Here is an 18,981-nt window from a genome sequence, read left to right as displayed (position 1 = left end):
TTTTCTTTTTGCTGGTCCCCATCAGGTGCACAGGGCACCCTGCCACAGTACCCTTTAGTACCTGGCTTCCTACTTAGCACTAAGGCAGCAGAGGTGTCTCAGAGAAGCCTGCCAAGAGCTAGTGTCTAATATAGGGCTAAAAGCTTTTCCTACAATTATCACATGAAGGCAGAAAAGGTTATGCTGCCATAACCATTTACAATATACTACAGTAGTCAGTACTACTGCAGAGATCTGCAGCTAGAAAAATTATTGTCCTGCAATCATTCTTGGTTAACCCTGGGAGGGGAAAGTCCCATAAATATTTCAATAGTATAGTGTGAATAGGTCATGATTGTGGGGGAGAAAGCTGGAGAGGTAGGGAATTCCTAAAGTAGGAGATTATCTTACTAGCTCTAATAACTTAGTACCTTCCAAAGATTTTATTCTTAATTTGAAGTAGTCAAAATGTCCATTTCATGAAGCTATGCAGATAAATAAAAAGAAAGCCAGTGGCCACAGCCAAGAGTCAACTAAAATTAAACTGCTGGATAGACTGAGGACCAAGGACTTGAGTGAAAGATGTTGGATTTAGATTCTGACCTTTGCCTGGCCTTTGCCAGGTCTTTGCTGTGTAGCCTAGGGCTAGCCTATCAACCTCTCTTGGCCTTCCATCTTCAGTAAAATAGATATAATGAGAAGGCAAATGCAACCATGCCAAAGCTTCTCATAAGTTGCTTTTGTAATAGATGTAATTATTTGTAATAAAGAACATGGCTGCTCTGCAGATCTTCAAGCTGACAATACCTACTGCTGATATGCCTTGCTCATAGGCTCTGTCATGGTTTGACTGCAAAACTATGGCACCAAGTTTGTATGTTGAAGGCTTGAATCCCAGTGCTGCCATGATCAAAGATGGGCCTCTGATCAGGTCATTCCCACTGGTCAGTATAGAAAGACAATGGCTATAAGCAGGTTGCTTTCCTACAGAGCATCCTGATGTGTGCAGAACAGAATGCACCTGGGGTCTTGAGATGGCTCTGGCCCAAAGCCTTTATGTATCTGCAAGGGACTTGACCCACGAGTGCTATATATGTGCAGGTTACAGAATAAAATGGCTTCCTGCTCTGAGCATGGAGCATACCACTGGGTACCAAAATTCTAAGGATAGGGATCTCTGAGCTGAGTATGCTCAGACCAGCATGCTTTAAGCCAGGTATAAGCTCTATCAATCATGAAATGGTCCTGGACTGTCTCCCCTAACCCCTCAGCATTGAGTGGTCCAGTCAAAGACAAGACGAGTCATATCCCTTTCATGACTTGCTTTCTCATCAGTCACAGAGAGGCTACATCTGCCCAAGTGAGACCTACCCATAAGAGCACTTTGAAGAGATGGAAGCAGCAAATAAACCACTGATAAATGCCCAGTCTCACTCATGGGAAATAACAAGTAAGGATACCCCACTGCTCACTAGTGGGAAGGAAAACATGAGAACAATATAGAGCACAATGAGCAAGGGGGCTCAGGCACCAGCACAGTTGGAAACTGAAGGTAGCTATTTTGAAGGGCAATTAACTAGTCCTTCACAGGTTATAATCAGGTGCCTTTTGAGAGTGTATTGCCAGAAGTACACAGAGTTTTATGTACAAAGCTATTCATTCTTTAGGGAAGATTGCAGAAAAACTTAGGACTAGGGGCCGGGGGTGCAGTCAACATGTATTTAGCAAGTGTGGCATCTGATCTCAGAACAGGGGCATGGGGAGAGAGACAGAGAGAAAGAGACAGACAGAGAAAGAGATAGAGAGAGAGAAAGAGAGAGAGAGAGAACAGTATCTAACAGAGAAAGTCAGAGAACCAAAGAAGCATGAATAAAATGATATGTATGTTGGCACAACCCAGAACTTGCTCACATAGTGAAAGGAGGATGGTTGATTTATTGTTTCAAGGGGTCCATGGAAGGTATTTGATCTGTATAAACACATATGAACTCTGGACCCTACCTCTCAAACTTGCAAACTCTCATGTAAAGAGTACATGGTACTCACCTTTCTAACCATTTCCACTGCAGAAAACGGTCGAAATACATGCTATCCAGGTACTCATGAAAGGGGTCTCCCTTCAAGAAGTCATGTACAGACCTAGTCCAGAGTGACAGAAAGATGAACATGTTATAATTCCCATCTTGAAGGAGCTAGACAGAGTCTAGTAGGTTACTGTCTTCAGACTGCAAACGAGCCAGGCCTGCAACAGAGACTCCACATCTGGCCAGAGGCCTGTTTGTTCTGCCAATGGTTGCTTAAACTGCATTGACCTTGTAAGTATTCATAATGTCCCTGCCATGGGCTAGCATTTGTTTCTGGTCCTGTGGTAGAGCAGAGAGTATGGGGGTGAATACCAAATAGGGACATAAACAGTAAAACACAAAGATTAAGTTAACAATCCCAGAGGTGAGCTATACTACATTAGAACTCAGGAACAACTCTCTAAAGAGACCATGAGGTGAAGTGGGATTACATGCATGCAGACTTGCTGAGTTAGAGGACAGGCTAGGATTCAAAGGTGGGAAAGAACAGAGTGAGATACAGTCCCCAAGAACCTAGGCTTCGGGTTTGGTCTGGAACCAGGAAAATCACTGAAGATAGGAATCTGTCCAGATAGGCATGGTTTGCCTACGTAGTTGGTGGTCTGTTCAGGTAGGTAAAGGTCAGCCCAGGTAGAAAGAAGGCTGCCCAAATAGGCATGATCTGCCCAGGTAGTCAGGGCTCTTGCCTAGCTGGGCAGAGCTGGAGTGCAGAACACTTACTGAGCACAAGCAGAGAAGAGTTCTTTGCAGGGCCTCTGCAGGAGCTTCATCTCTGTCTGGGAGACCAGGTCCTGGCCAACTTGGGCAATGAAGACTGGGGACTAGAAGAAGGAAAGGACTGTTGTCAATGAGGAGGAAGGAACAAGGTGGCTGAAGCTTCCTCACAGATGCAGGATCAAAGACAAGCCAGATGCCAGGTGATGGTGGAAAGATGCAGCTACCTGTCCCGATATGTGACCACCTGCCCTCTGTCTGCCTCCCCCTACTCCACCCCTCCCCACAACTGGTGTAGGATGTATAGAAAGTATTTAGTGTGGCGGGGAGGTTATTAGACTGGATAGCAGTGAATGAACCCAGACTTAGTGTGGTTGTGTGACTTCATTTAGGTCACTCAACATTTTAAAGCCTTGTTTCCTCAGCTTAACCCATCTCCTCTCTGCCATTCACCCTTGACAACTGCTCCCAGGACTTGACTCATCAGCTGGATATCAAGGTAGAATTTTAATAAATTACAGGGAAATTTTGAGAAGACAAGAAGAATTAGACTCCAAAAAATGCAATGTGAATTATGAAAGGCTTTCTTTCTCTCCCAGCTATAGAGATGTAGCTATAGGGCTGGGAGACTTGCTAAGGTCCATTAGACAGTGCCTACTGGGAGGCAATCCTGAGGATAGTGGGGAGGGTCAGTGGGGAGTAGCTGATACATCCCTATTGAATAAAGGCAGTGTTTCACTCTCTATTACTCATGGTTTCAAATGTTGCAATCCATTCCTTCTTTCCTAGCCCTGCCCTTTGTGTGGGCTCATCCCCCTTGAAGACTCTCTCCTCAGCTGAATGTAGAGGCCCCAACCTGGTGTAGATGGACTATGGTGTGGCTACAAAGCCATTTCACCAAGCTTCAGCTGGAGTACATTTTCTATCATGAATTTTCTTAAGTGGTGGCAGCTCTCTCTGCCTTTTTTGCACATTGCCTAGTTCCATTCCTATCCTCTTCCTATTCTCTGTTCTAAGAACCTACAGCTGTGTCCTGCTGGAACCTATACCACAACTAGGGACTTATGCTACTTTTCACCTCTGACCTCGCCAACCTGTGGCTCCATCTCTTTCTATGGAAGTAGGGAGGTGCGCCAGAGATGTTGAAGTCTCCTTTGAACCTTGAAAATTGATGAAGTTTTAAGTTGCCTCCCTAAGAAGCATATAAATTTGGTTGGGGGATTCTGTCAGTTTAGTTTCTTCATAGCCAATAACTGCAGGCAATAAACCAGGAGGACAAGCCATTAGTTGTACACAAATCTCTCAGGAAAAAGACAGCTGGCTGGTAGGGCACTTGAACTTGGGGGCAGGGGGGTTGTGCCTGGCAGATGGCTGCTCTACTGAATAAGTGTCAGTTATTGAGGTGACAGAATGCCTTATGTCATAGTATGATCTTGCTCTAGTGTTGGTCAGCAAAGACAACATAGAGATGCTGACTCTGGGAGCTGCAGGGAAGAAGGAAGACATTTTTTCGCTTCACAGAGGAGGGGCCCAAGTGCCAAATTGTCTGGATGAGGTACATATTCTGTCAGGGTCCATTTGTTTTTTACCTACACAAAACCCAGATTATTCCTTATCAGCCCAACTGATAGCTGGCATGGGAAGGGTAAGAGAAAAAGGTAAATAAACCAGTGTGGTCTTGATCTCAAGTGTTATTCTCCAGTTAGACATATGAATGCTGTACCATAAGATGACACCCTGCCAAAAAAGTTCCAGTGTCCCTTGGTTATATATAGTGATATACAAAATGAACTAAAACCAGAACTTTAAGTTTTCTTAGCTTCTGACTATTCTTTATTTACAAATGAAATTTACTTATAGATCTAACATTGAAAAGAAATTTAAACAACAACAACAAAAAACCCTATAACAATGTTTTACATGCACTAAAACACAACCCTGATCAATAATGAATGGAAGCTCTGACATGCATTACCTAATTATAATGTCTCTGTGAGGTAGGAACTACTATGCCATCCACCTTGCAGAAGATGGATGCAGAAAGGTTAAGTAATTTTCCCAAGATCACTCAGCCAAGAAGTAGCAGAGAAGGGATTTAACCCAGGTTGGATTACTTTCAGTTGAGATCTGACTGGAATTAAAGATCATCCTGTCCCCTCCTCCATCTCACAGTAAGACCTTGGCCCTTGAGGCTCTGCCAGTGTCAAAAGCAAGATGCTGTATGGTCAGCCTCTAAGTTCATCTGGAAAAGACGTTTGGGAAGATGAAGTCAGAGACAAAACAGTACCTAGCCTGAAGCTTCTTTACCCCTCTTCAGCCTCTGCCTGTAAATGAGGGCAACAAACAGGGATAAAAGGGACAAGTGAAGTCCAGTGAAGTGACCCATTTGTGCACATGATATCAGGCAAGCCTCACACTTGGGTTTGGAACCCACAGGCAAAGAGCCCTGGCGGGGAAGCCAAAGAATAGACAGATAATAATGTCTTGGCTTAGTAACTATGGCTTTAAATTCAGCTTCTGGTTCAACATGAAGAGATTAGGTGATTCAAACCAAATCCTCTTTCCAGTGACTCCAAGGAATGAGTTTTGCCAACAAGAAGAGACAGATGTAGACTAGAGACCTAAGCCTATCAGAAGACTCAGACAGAAGATGCCAAGTTAGTGAACTACTCTCCTGGGAACCTTCTTGCTATGTTCCTCATTGTCTTTTCTGCTTGCCCATTACTCTTCCTGAGGCGTCCTCTACTTATTCTTTGAAATCATAGCAGTTCCCAAAGCTGAAGTTTACCAGAACATACCTTTGCAGGCAGAGAGACAGAAAAAATTCATGTAAAAGCTTTTCTAGGCACTACCACACAGAGAAAAACTTTCCATTTCATTCTGAACCAGGGGAGGCCCCTGACAATGGGTGGCCTTGTCCTTTCATTTCTGTCTAGGTCTCTCCCACCCTTGTATCCTTACTTCCTCTGACATCCACTCTGTGACCCTAAGCTTCAACATGCCAACTAGGAACACAGCCACTGCAATGCTCAAGTGTGGCACTGGTGGCCAGTCATGCATGATGCAGGGACAATAGTTCTTGGAATGTAAAGAATAGATGGCTAAGGTAGTGGTATGATAGAACGGAAGAGTTGGAGGATCTTGAAGCTGTGTAGGTAAAGCAATGGATCTGGAATGAGTACATGCTTGGTTGGGGTTGGCTTGGACACTGAATGTATGTGGAAAGTTTTAAAACCTGGCAATTTGGCCAGAGAGCCCCATCCCTAAACAGCAGCATGATGTGATAGATTCCAAGCTCCTTCCTAATAGTATGTAAGAATGTGACTGTGGCCTTGAAGAAAAAGTCCTGTTAAGAGGCCCATGGTCATTGGAAAAAGAGGCATAGCAGATTATGCATATTTTGATCAATGCTGCTTGTATGGTATTGTCACATGTAGTGTGTGCAGAAGCATAAGAACAGACATACATGCAGACACCCAAGCTAAGAGCCAACATATGCTTTGCTTCAACATAAGGAAACATGCCCCTGAGGAGCTTAGTGCTCATTAGCAGTGGTTCTGCCAGTGGACAAAAGGTCAGCTGAGGAGACTGTCTACTCTATCTCCAGATGCAAGTACTTATATTTTAATGATGTGTATATTTTCATATGTGGGCAGCTGACATTCCCCATGTAAACTATTTGCAATCTCCCAGCTTTCTCAGGAAAAGTAGAGCAGCAAAGAAGCAAGACTCTGAAACAAAGGGTCCCCACACATTCCCTTCTTTCTAAACAAAAAGACTGGTTTGTCCTGCAGGACAAGGATGAAAGCCCTTGTTTTGGGGATGCTCATTTACCCTCAAGGAGGAGAATAAGGAACAGACACTCCCACAACTGTATCCAGAATGCCCTAGACATGAGAAGATTTGGATTAGCTACAGGAGGACTGGCTGCAGGAGTGGGAATCCGGCACCCAAGCAGGTGCCACAGTTAAAGGCAGTTGACTATGGGCCCCAGGGGGAAGGGCTAGCTTGACAGCAGCTGGTCCTAAGCAGAGGCCAGTATATGCTGGGCCCTGCTTCTGAGTTTCCTACCCATTTATATTTCTGCTGCTCTTGGAAAGGATGTTGTATAAACCAGAATCCATGGCCTCAGGGTAATAGGTATGTGTGTTAAGACTTAGAGAGCTGGGGAAAAGCAGGTTGGTGTTTTACTCCAGACCCCCAAAATGGAGTATTCCATAAGTTTCATAAGAGACCAAATATTCAGGAAATGGTGGACTTCACACTTGATTCAGGTCTACCTCAATTCCAAATGTGAAATCTCTTCACTCAAGAAACAAATGGATGAGGTTCTAAACATGCTTGTTAAATAATGGTATGCGCACATACATGTTTGGGCTAGGAGTCACTCAGTGAAAGAGTGCTTGCCTGGGAACTGCAAGGTCCTAGGTTCCAAGTCTGACACCACATTTTCGGAAAAAAAGAATTCCATGTTTGGACACCTTATGGGGTCATCTAGTCTACCTCTGCTTTGGTGACAAGCTGGGACATTTTTCCTCAGTCAGAACTAAATGAAGGGTCTTGGTGAATTTCTGGCAGATACTTGGGATTGAAGGCAAGGAATTACTGATCTGTTTTGACAGGCATTTCTTGGGTCCAGGTACTCTCCAACCCAGTCCAAGTACCACCATGTCTCTTATGGGTGTATCTGATGATACAGAATTCCCTGCCTCCAACTTTCTAATAATTTCCCCTTTAAGCAGTTGGAAGATACCATCTTGTCAGTTGCTAGAACTGGAGATGAGGTGGGGAAAGCAGGGAGTGGAAGCAGCATATGATGAAGACTTGTTCCAACCTAGACTCCTGACTCAAAACTGCACATGCTGTCCAACCACAACCAGAAGACAAAAGGAAAAGTCTGTAGACTACAGCTCACGGAGAACATTTCCTTGCTTGGGGGCTGACTTAAGGCCTGGCTGACAGGAAGAAAATATGACATTCTTTCACCTTTTTAATCAAAACCTCAGGGCCAGGTGTTAGAGCTGCTGCTACCTGCCCTGAAGTCTGTTTGGGGCAGTTCCTCTCTGTCTATGGTCAGGCATGATATACAATCTCAAGCTCCAAACAAGAACAGATCAAAGGAGAATTAAAGGTTTTGTTTCCTGGGTCACTGCAGAGAAAGAAATCAGTACAGCTCATGGGCAAGGCACCCTCCACGCTGGGTCTAAGGTAGTTCATGACAGGAACATCCCTTTCTTCACTCAAGTACCCAAAGGTCAACCCAGCATGTCAGTTACAAGTCCTGAGAACTGCCATGGTGTCTTAGTGGCTACCAGCCATGCAGAGGAAACCCAGAAACGTAAGTTTCCTCCATCAGGTAGGCTGGTCACATCTCTGAAGTTCTCTGGGAAGCAGTACTCACTGCTTGCCAAAGAAGAGTCTCCATTCAGGAGCAGAAGCACCTGCAGTAGAGAAAGTTTAAGCTTGGGGCTCTCACTTGCTGCTCTGGGGCAGCAATATTACAGAAGATATGCAGAATATATAGGATATGCAGCAATAATACAGAATATTCCAGGTGGGGAGGGGAAGCCACTTTCAGTGAACAAGACTTCTAAATAAAACAAAGCAAAACAACCAACCATACAAACAAAACCACTTCCAGTAAATAGAGATGGCTCCAGGAATTTGACAGTTTTTTTTGTTTCATTTTAGTATTCACTTTTGTACATAATGTGCTCTTTTAATTTATTTTTAAAGGTTTGTTTATTTATTATTTATACAGTACTCTGCTTACATGTATCCTTATACACCAGGAGAGGACACCAGATTTCATTATAGATGTTTATAAGTTACCATGTGGTTGCTGGGAAATGAGGTCAAGACCTTTGGAAGAGCAGACAGTGCTGAGCCATCTCTCCAGCCCAATGTGCTCTTTTATTAAAAAAGATAATTTATTTTTATTTTATGAATGTTTTACCTACAGTATGCATGTGTACCATGTGCATGCCTGGTACCTTTGGAGCAGAGGAGAGTGCTGGATGCCCTGGAACTGGAGTTACAGATGACTTTAAGCTGCCATGTAGGTATTGGAAACCCAACCCAGGTCCTCTGCAAGGGCAACAAGTGCTCTTAAACTCTGAGCCATCTTTCTAGACTGTACATGGTGCTCCTTTCCTTCCTTCCTTCCTCCTCTCTGAGACAGGATCTTTTCCTTAAGATTAATTTTATGTACGTGAATGTTTTGTATGTATGTGCACCACGTGCATGCCTAGTGCCCTAGTCAGAAGTCATTCAGACTCCTTGGAAGTAGAGTTTGGATGGAATGAGCCAAATGTGAATGCTGGGAATCAAGCTCAGGTCCTCTGAATGAGCAGCAAGTGCTCATAACAGCTTAATCATCCCTCGAGCTCTATGAGGCAGGATCTTGCTTATAGCTCAGGCTGGCCTCAAACTAATGATGCTCTTGCTGCCTCAGCCTCCAAAGTGCTAAGCTGTACACCATCATGCCCAACTGCTATTCATTTTCTTAAGGAGGGTATTTCCCACATTCTTGAAACTTCAGCCCCAACAAAGCTTGGGCTTTCTCTTGCCTCCACTACAGAGTGCTCATGCTCAGTCCCATGGGTTCTTCTCCAGAGATCTGTCCAGAACCTATCTCATGCCTCAGCAGCCTCCAATCCTCTAGGAAGATGTGCCCAGCCTGCCTTCTTTGTCTCTACTTCGCAAAGATCTCAAAGACCCAGAGTCTGAGCTCTGTGGGGTATCATGTGGTTGGGTGTTTGAGCAATTGGAAGGTAGCACCTTGCTACTTTCCATCTGAAACTGGGCTACATTTTTCTCCAGTGAAGATTTTTTGTTTTGTTTTGTGTTTTTTGAGACAGGGTTTTTCTGTGTAGCCCTAGCTGCCCTTGAACTTGCTCTGTAGATCCAGCTGGCCTTAACAGACATCCACCTGCCTCTATACTAGCATGTGCCACCAGGTGAAGATTTTAATCTTTGAGTGTTAGTGATAAATGAGGGGTAGCAATCTTATAAGATGAAAAGAATGCATCCAGAACTCCCACCCCCATCAGATATCATACCTGTGCCCAAGCCCCACAGGTGGGTGTGGCATATAGAAAATACTCAGACTCTGGTTTGAAAGGAACAACATCCTTCCAAATATGAGGCCTACAATTCCATCACAATGCAGGCACATGGCCACCACTCTAGTAACTAACTCTCTGGATGGTGATCTCTTGTGCCTTCTGGGTGGTAGACCTAAGAACATGTAAAGATTCTGTTAGACCAAGAGTAAGCAGAGGTAAAGAACACTGTGTGATCCATTCAGACACTTTTCCAGGTGGGGTCTGAGCCAAGTATGTCCATCAGTCATAGGCTCCCTGATTGCCCATCCTGTGTCCATATCACAGTACTCATCACAGTAACTTAAAGGTCAACTCAACTAGCCAGCAGCAGTAGTTACAAACCAATGAGGATATAGTTTGGCCACAGTGGGTGGCCAACTTAGGCAGCCTTTTGGTCCTCAGGGAGAACTACAGAGATGGTCTCATCAGACACATGTGACTCTACGACTGAGGCAAGGCATGGCCATGCCTAAAGGAGAAGGGATTGTCTAGGCAGTAAAGAAGTCCCTCCATCTTTCCATTTCTCATGTATGTGCTCTAGGAAGTCTTCAAAGAAAACCGAAGTTCTGGAAGAATTCAATTTTTCCTTAGGACAAAACTGATATATTTCTGGACAACTTTCAAAGAATAAGATAGGCTACAAGAACCCTGACTGACAACAGGTGATAAAGTGAAGGCAAGAAAGCCTGGAGCAATCCCTAATGACTTGGTCACAGGACTTTGGATCAGCAAAGTAGAATCACAGCACCCCTGAGAAATAGCCATGGCTCTCACAAGGAGGACACACTCACTGGGCTAAAGAGATGTAGACATACATTTTCTTGGCTTTTCAAGTGGATTCAGACAGAGGATGATGAAAGAGTCTTGAGCAATGGGAAGAGAGACAGAGAACATTTTAAACAGCATTGGAATTTAACCAGGGCACTGAGAGCTGGATAGCTCTAATGAGACGAAAAGAAAACCACAGTGACTCTGACCCAGACCTCTTGACCCTTTACGTCAGAAGCAAAAGAAGATAATTAGCAAAATGCAGTGTGCCCAGACATGGAATGAGAGGCCAGCTGAGCTCTGTCAATTTGATAATCCCCAGTTGTGACCTGTGAACCCAAGTGTGCAACCAGAGATGTTTACACAAGCTTTGCACATGGGGCTCACAGCCCCAGAGATGTTGCTGGGGCAGAAGGGGTTCTTCCTTGTAGTTTGCATCCAGCCAACTTTGTTTTGCATGAGTCAACACCACCACATGCAGGTTCTTGGCAATTGGTACTCTGGTCCCAAGAGGCTAAAGTGCAGAATGTTCCTACAGGACAGTCCCTTAGGCTTTATATGTGAGAGATGAGGATATAGCCATCTGGTTTTCTGTCTTCTAGAACATTCACTGCCCTCCTGCTCCACAGCTCCCAATCTAGTCTCCATTTGAAAGTATGGTAGATTTTTCTCTACTAAAGATTTTAATCTATGGATATTAGAGATGAAGGTGGGATGGAAATTCCTATGTCTATTAGATGTCATTTCTGTGTCCAAAGCCTACAGATAGGGATGGGAAGGTGGGATATACAGGGAGTCAGCCAGGCACAAGTACTACTGGGACCAGTGTACTGCCTACTCATGATAGCTGGGGCAGAATGCCCAGGAAGCCTGTGGAGAGTCTGCAAATACCCAAAATGGAATTCTGGACAGGAAACACACAGAGAAGAAAGGAGCTCAGAGGCAGGGCTGGCTCTATGGACATCAAAGGAATGTCCAATTTTCTGACCTGAAAGGCCACAAAAAGCAAAAGAACCTTCTTCATCTTCTGTGAGAAGCTGAAATGAAATCAGGCTATAGACAAAGACAATTCTGTTTCCAGGAAAAACTGTTAAGGAGTCAGAGGTATATCTGGGTGATAACCTGCACAGTCATTCTAAATGGCTATGCAGGAAGCCTGTGACATGAGCACTATAATGACACACCACTTAGAGCCAGGGGATTCCAACTAGCATGAAAATGTTGCAGACACCAGCCCCTCCCACTCTGAGACTTGATCATTCTTCTTGCTTCATCACTTTAGTTACACCCAGGGAACTGATTCAGGGGACAGTTTTGTTCTAGGTTAAATTCTGAGATGACTAGAGAGTGGAGAGATCACAGACTCTACACTTGGGCAGAATAAGGTTACATACCAACCTGAATCTTACTTTTTTCACTCTTTTACATGGCAAAACATAAACATGACACCTTAATCATTTTAAGTGTACAATTCAGTGGTGCTGAGTTCACCCTCTCAATCATCTTTTCCTAAAAATTTATCACCCTAAGCAGAAGCTATAACCATTCAGTATCAAGCACTCGTTACTTTACTCCACATTCTTTCTACCAGGCCCTGGAAAACCTCAGTCTACTTTCTGTAAGTTTTCCTATTCTGAGGTGGCCAGATGGCTTAGCAGCTAAGGGCACCTGCCATCACACCTAAACGTTAAATTCAATCCCTGGGAACCTACATGGTAAAAGCAGTGAACTGACTCCCATGGGTTGTCCTCTGACTTGCACATGTATACTGTGGCATGCGTACTGTAGCATTTATCAGAACTTGGTGAAATAAAATATGCCACTGGATGTGTATTCAGTGTTTTGCCTATTCATTCATATGTTGATGACACTTGGTTTCTAGTCCAATTATAAATAATGCTATTTGAACATTTGCAAACACATATCTATTTGAATTCCTGTTTACAGTTTCCCCTTTTCATTATTACTAAACAATGTGGTCCAGGGTCAAATGGACACAACTGCTTTTTTTGTTTGGTTTTTTTTTTTTTTTTTTCACTTAGAATCATAAGGAAGCTGGAATGAACTAGGCACATAAACCCATGTAGTGTACAGTAATTAATGCTTCTCCCTCCCCCCGCCCCTAAGGAAGCCCACTTTTGGTAGGAAGTATGGAAGACAATAATTTAACTCGTGAGTGTGGGTGGTTTGCCACCAGTTGTCTTCTCTAGTGAGCTCAGACACTGCACATGGCAAAACATTTAGACACTTACTGGCCCAGACAGAGCAGCCTGGGAAGAATCTGGACCCAATTTTAGGCCAGCAATGGTGGATGATGAAAACAAAGTCAAGAGGTGCACCTTTTGATGTTATTTATTCATGTTTCTAGTCCATAGTCTTGCAAAGTTCTGCAAAGGTCATTCTAGTCTCCCTTTTCAAGCTATGTGACCAAGGAAATCCAGTCCTTCTCCAGCTTAGCTCAGTATTTTCAAACTGGGTTCCATGGAACCCTAACTATTCTTTCAGCCAGAGCCTGGGAAGCAGGACAGAGATGGAAAAGGGAAGATCTTCTTTGTCTGTTTGCATACAACTCAGGAGATGGAATATTGCCGTGACTCCGATGAATACTTAAAGTATAGTATGACCCATCCTGGGTGACCTATTTCTCTTCATTTCAAACAGTTTTCATGAAGTATTAGAGAAATTTGGAATGTGAGGCTCTGGACACACAGTAGATACCTTATTAATATTAGCCCCTTTCTTTTGCCCCAGGGTAAATAGTGAACACAAATATGGCTTGTTGCCTTCTAATTTGCTCTCTGTTGCCCCAAAAATGGAGGAGAAAGAGGCCTACCCACACTGGAGCTTCTTGAATGACTCCAATTGTCTGGGTCTCATAACCCATAAAATGCCCAATCCCATCTGATCCTGGAAGCTAAGCAGAACCTAGCCTGCTTGGCACTTGAATAGAAAGTGACTTCAAAAGTTCCACCCTCAAGTTTTCTTTCCAATCCTTTTTTGACCTCAAGTCTCCTAGTATTGTGGCAAGAAGGTGAAAAGTTTGGCATATGGCTCCCCATAGGCTTTCCACCCTAGCCAATAACCTGGACAGACCCTTTATTCAGGCAAAGGTGGACTCTGAACTCATTACATTCATTGACAACAGGGTGAAGATCCATTTTTATTGCTGGGAGACAAGAACCAATAATCTCAGTACAGGAGAAAAGCCAGGTTTAGGCTAGTGTTTAGAGTTCAGGGTCTACAAAGGAGGATGGAGAGGGTACTTCTGTGGGAGTAATTTTCAGCCCTTGGTTGCTCTGCAGAACACAGGTTGATTAGATAGTGTGATAGCTAGTTTTGAAGACTGACTTGACAAGATTGAGAAATGCATAGAAAAATCAGTAAAGCATACCTCTGGGTGTTTTGTGAGGGTTTTTTCCCCCCATAAACAAATGGATCATGAGGGCTCTGTGACCTAAATATTCATGAGTTGATGGATTCAATATTTAACAAACTACCAGGAAGTGGGTAACTGCAGGAGGGAGGGCCTGGCTAGATGAAGCTGGATACTAGGAGTACCTTTCTAAAGGCTATAACCTACCTTGGTCCCTTCCTGTTGCTTCCTGTCCACTATGAAGTGAGGAGAAGAGCCACATACTCCCACCACCATGATGCTCTTGCCCAAACACATGTAGCTAAGCAACCATGGACCAAGCCCTCTCAAACAGTGAGCCAAAATAACCCTTTCCTTCATTAAGTTGTTTCTACCAGGAACTGGTCACAGCAACAGGAAAATTATCTAATACAAATGGATCAGTAGATTCTATACTACCTTCACTAGGGTTCTGTCACCTGGTCCAAGAATCATTGCTCCAGGCCATACTATCTTCATCAGCATCAAGCCGGCATCCCATAATACATCACTAGCTAGGGAGCAGAGAACATTTCCAGAGATAATTAATGGTCTTAGGGGAACCATGGTGACAAATGAAGCACTGTTTGATTATCCTTCAAGCCTCATCAAGAAAGTCTCAGCAGTATGCTAGTATGTCATTAGCTCACTACTGACACAAGATTTCCACACAGTGAGAAGGGTTCATCAAGTCCAGAGCTTTACTTTCTAGTTCTCTCTATGACATATACATATAGCTCATTCAGTTAAAACACAAGAAAAATGCTTGTCACTGTATCATGGTCTGCAAATATGATGAGATCTATGAAAACTCATGATAATGAGTCCAGAGCTACACTCACTCCCTTCATTCTATACTCAGATGACTAAACCAAGGTGCTGTTATGGTTTGAATCTGAAATGTCCTCCACAGGTTTAAGGTTTTGTAGACTGTAAAGTATTTTGAAGGCTGTGGAAGCTTTAGAGGGTAGAGCCTGGAAGACGACAGCAGGTCATAAAGACCTTTGAAGATTATAGCCATGCCCTGCGACCAGCCTGTGCTCCATGCTTCTTGGTCTTCCACCATGTGAAGAATTTCTACCCTGTCCTAATTAATGACACAGCTTAGAAATACCTAAGAAAAAAGTTTCATTTGAACAATTGTCTTTATCAGGTTGCTCCATGACCATGTCTATGAGGTGCTGTCTTGACTGTTAATTGATGAAGGAGGGTCTGTCCGCTATGGGCAGTATCATTCCCTAGGCAAGTGATCCTGGTTTGTATAAGGAAGCTATCTGAGCATGAGCTCAAGTAAACCAGAGAAAGCCAACAAGTAGCATCCCTCCATGGTTTCTGTTTCAAAGTTCTGCTCAAGTTCCTACCCCAACTTTCTTCAATGATGGACACCATGACCTCAAAGTATAAGCCAAAAAACAAAACAAAAACAAAAATATACTTTCTTTTCCTAAGTTGCTTTTGTTTAGAGTGTTCTATGACAGAAACAGAAAAGAAACAAGATCACACCTCAGGGTTCTGCCATGCTTTCACTAATTTGAACTCTAAAACTCCCTAAAACCATGAGACAAAATAAACCTTTCCTCTCTTAGGTTGTTCCTGTCAGGCATTTGACAACAGTGACACAAAAGTTACTAATACAGGCTCCAAGGATGTATGCAGGGCTTGGAAGTTAGCAGGACTGGTCTTCTATGCAGTCCTGACGACAAGGAATGAAGTCAGCTGAATATCCTGAGACCAGAGCTGAGAACCTGATGAGCATTGCTCAACATCCTGGTGTGATGTCTGGGCAGAAAAAAAGGTACTCCTGAGGTGGTGCAATGAGTAGGGTGGGACTTGGGAAATGAAGAAAAAACTTGGATTCATTACTTCTTTCATACAACCCTTTTTCTTTTTTCAGGAGTGGCTATTTTCAAAGAGAGACAAGCATTAGGGATAGACTGCTTTTGTGAAAAAGTCAGCTGATAGGTTGCTTCCCCCATAACAGGAACAAACTTCCCTGTTTTACCCTGTCATTGTTTATAGAAACAAAGAGGCAGCCAAATGTCTGCAGAGGGCACCAAGAACAACATCCTGCCTCAGAACCTCTGGCCAAAAATAAACTACAAATACCACCTGGGCTGAGCATTCCCAGCATCCCACACAGGAACACTATAGTGGTTCATCTCAAGTCTGTCCATCCCAGCTGTGTACCCTTCCTGTCTAGGAAGAACCCCATATAGGCCTTGAGTTCCTGCTCTAAAACTACCCTCAGTGATGGACCTAAAGTATAAATCAAACAAACACTTTTCTAAAAGTTGCTGTGGTCAGTGATTGTGTGGTTGTGTGCTAGGACTTTCGGGGTAGGAAGCATCTATGCCCCAGAACTGAGGGTCATATAGATCCACTGATACTTTCTAGCAAAATTGTAACTAAAGTGGGAACCACATGCCAAGACTTAGTCATTAAGATTTCAATAATGGAGGCACAGCACAGTGGTTTGTGAATCTAATTAAAATGAACCACAGCAAAATGTCCTCCAGATAACACTGCTGAAGCAAGTTACTCGGGCCTCCACTCTGAACCAGCTTCTCTTCTCAGACCTCAGCTGCCAGATCTGTAAAGTGGATGCACAAATGCCCTCTTTGATAGTTGCTGGTAAGACCCACACTTCTGTAAGAAGTCAGCACAGTACAGTGTCATATTCCAACAGATCTAAAGGCTGTAGAAGTTTGTCATAACAACAGAAGGAAGTTGGTGTGTGATGGATATGAAGAGCCAGGCCTTCTGACAGACATCAGAGCTTTGGTTCTCCAGAATACTGGTTCCTGAGACATCATGTACACCACAATTTGCTCACTTTCTTTCTATACACACCCTGTTCCCAGAGGAACAAAGGACTTCTTAGAAAGACATATATAGGACAAGGCAAGCACAAGTCATTTGAAATTAAGTAACAGGAATGAAGTATGAATTTCATCAAAAAATTATAAATGTCTCAAATGATACCATTAAGTGAAAAGATGAAGCCCACAAAGGAGAAAATCATTGCAATTCATATATTTGAGAATAGACTTGTATCTAGAACATACAAAGAACTCCTGAAAGTCAACATCAAAAACAAACAACTAGCTTTTAAAATGGGCAGAGGATATGAATAGACCTTTTTCAAAGAAATACACGGATGGCCAATAAGCACAGGAAAGGATGAGACACTATCAGTGATCAGGAAAAGGTAAACCAAAATCATACCAAGAAACCACCTATTATCCACAAAGGTTGATAAAATTAAAGACAGAAAACTGAAGGCTGAGGAGATAGATCGGTGGGTAAAGTACTTACTGCATCTGCATAAGCATCAGGACCTGAGTTCAGATCCCCGGGACCCACATAAAATCTGGATGTGATGGTAACTCCAGCACTGAGGAAGCAGAAACAGGAAGATCTTGGGGCTTGTTGGCCAGCCAATCTAGCTGAAATGGTGAACTCCAGGTTCAATAAGAAACTCTGTCTCAAAAAATAAGGTGGAAAGCAATATTGGAAGACACCTAAAATCAACCTCTAGATTCTACACATGTATACACAGGTAAATGCACCCACACAAACATGTCTCATTAGTTCTTTCTGTGTATTTGTTCAGTCTCCCTACCACCTCCACCTCTCCCTCTCTCCCTCTCTCTCTCACATACACAGAGACAGAGAGAGGGGAACAGAGAGAGAGAGAGAGAGACAGAGAGAAAGAGAGAGAGAAGAGTAGGAGGGGAAAAAAGGGAGAGGGAGAGAGAAAAGTACTGATGAAGATATAGACAAATTAGAACCTTCAGGTGATGGTTACATGAGCTAATATGATTTATTTCATTTTCATTTTATGTGTATGTCTGTGTACCACTTGTGTTTCTGGTGCTCACAGAGCCCATGAAATGTTCTCCTCCTTTTCCTTCTTTGGTACCAGGTTTCCTCCTCCTCCTCCTTTTAGATTTGTTTTGGCATCTTGGCCTCCTAGAAGCTCCCCTGGTTCACTGGCTGGGCTGGCAGCATTTTGAGACTCACTTCCCTTCATGGGCTCTAACACTACTGCCATCATAAACATTCAATTGATTTTCAACTGGGCTCAAGAACTTTCTACGGAGTATTGGCTTGTATTGATCATCCAGCTGGGCTCCTAAGAATCCCACATTAAGGCACAGAAGCCAAACAAAAGAGTAAGTTACTCAGATCAGAGTAATGGACTGGTCAGTGCAAGGGAGGCCTTAGACAGTGGAAGACATGAGAACAAATGTAGACATAATGACAGAAATAGAGCAGAGAGCAGTATTCTTAAAGCAGCAGGGATAAAGACCAGTGGGATCTGCATATTGAGATGGGCCTGGAAAGATTGTGGATAGCACCTGAGTTGCATCTTGAGCAAAGGGTAAGGATGATTTAGTTTGGGGGGGGTATACTGGCTCTGGGGCTTCAATGACACCATCAGCCACTAGCTTAGGCCCTCACCCAGCCCTCTGCTTCCCCTGCACCTGGTCCTCTGAACCACTGAAAAGTGAAGCAGGCTTTTTGAGAAAGCTCCTCCAGGAAAGGCTGAAAAGGCAGTTCAAAATTAATTGCAGGAAAACACTCAATCCAGGAGATGGTCTCCTCTAGGCCCCTGGACTACAGCAGATGGTGTAGTTTAAATTTCAGAAATTGAGGAGTACTTAAGGGAAAAAAATATGCTGGCAGGCATCAAGATACATATAAAACCATCTGAGCTGATGAGGGAATCTAGGCCTCATAATTCTAGGAGACAAGAAGCACAAACAGAGGCAGGAGCCTGGAGGGCTCAGATAAGGGCCTTCTGACAGAGGCTTTTGGACTGAGGGAAGAGAGAGGCAACAAGGTGAGAGAGAGGGGCAGTCCCAGTGCTTTCTGACACCCTATACTGCGATAAGCCACAGAGCCTATTATTCCCTTTGGGACAAAGAAAGCTATC

The 18,981-nt window shown here is 43.6% G+C and overlaps 1 protein-coding gene across 15 annotated transcripts in view; it reads right to left on the bottom strand.

Moving 5' to 3' along the window:
• The window catches only part of Grk5 (G protein-coupled receptor kinase 5), a 184,832-nt gene that overhangs the window by 26,817 nt on the left and 139,034 nt on the right, over positions 1–18,981 (bottom strand). For 12 of the 15 annotated variants that reach the window (XR_009594526.1, XR_009594530.1, XR_009594531.1 and 9 more), the window contains 3 exons: positions 17,358–17,522; positions 2,784–2,884; positions 2,026–2,118 (listed from right to left, as the gene is read on the bottom strand). The exons of 1 other annotated variant lie outside the window; for it this stretch is intronic. Coding sequence is in view for 7 of the 14 variants with exons in the window: in XM_060391902.1 (XP_060247885.1) it covers positions 2,026–2,118; positions 2,784–2,884; positions 17,358–17,522 (359 nt within the window). In the remaining 7 variants the exon portion in view is untranslated. The remainder of the gene's footprint in view (positions 1–2,025; positions 2,119–2,783; positions 2,885–17,357; positions 17,523–18,981) is intronic. 2 more of the 15 variants (XR_009594535.1, XM_060391941.1) reach the window with 1 other exon arrangement.

This window comes from Meriones unguiculatus, chromosome 1 (assembly GCF_030254825.1).
Source record: "Meriones unguiculatus strain TT.TT164.6M chromosome 1, Bangor_MerUng_6.1, whole genome shotgun sequence".
NCBI classification, from domain to species: domain Eukaryota; kingdom Metazoa; phylum Chordata; class Mammalia; order Rodentia; family Muridae; genus Meriones; species Meriones unguiculatus.
The sequence above is the reverse complement of the archived record's forward strand: the minus strand, read 5'-3'. Positions and strand labels throughout refer to the sequence as shown.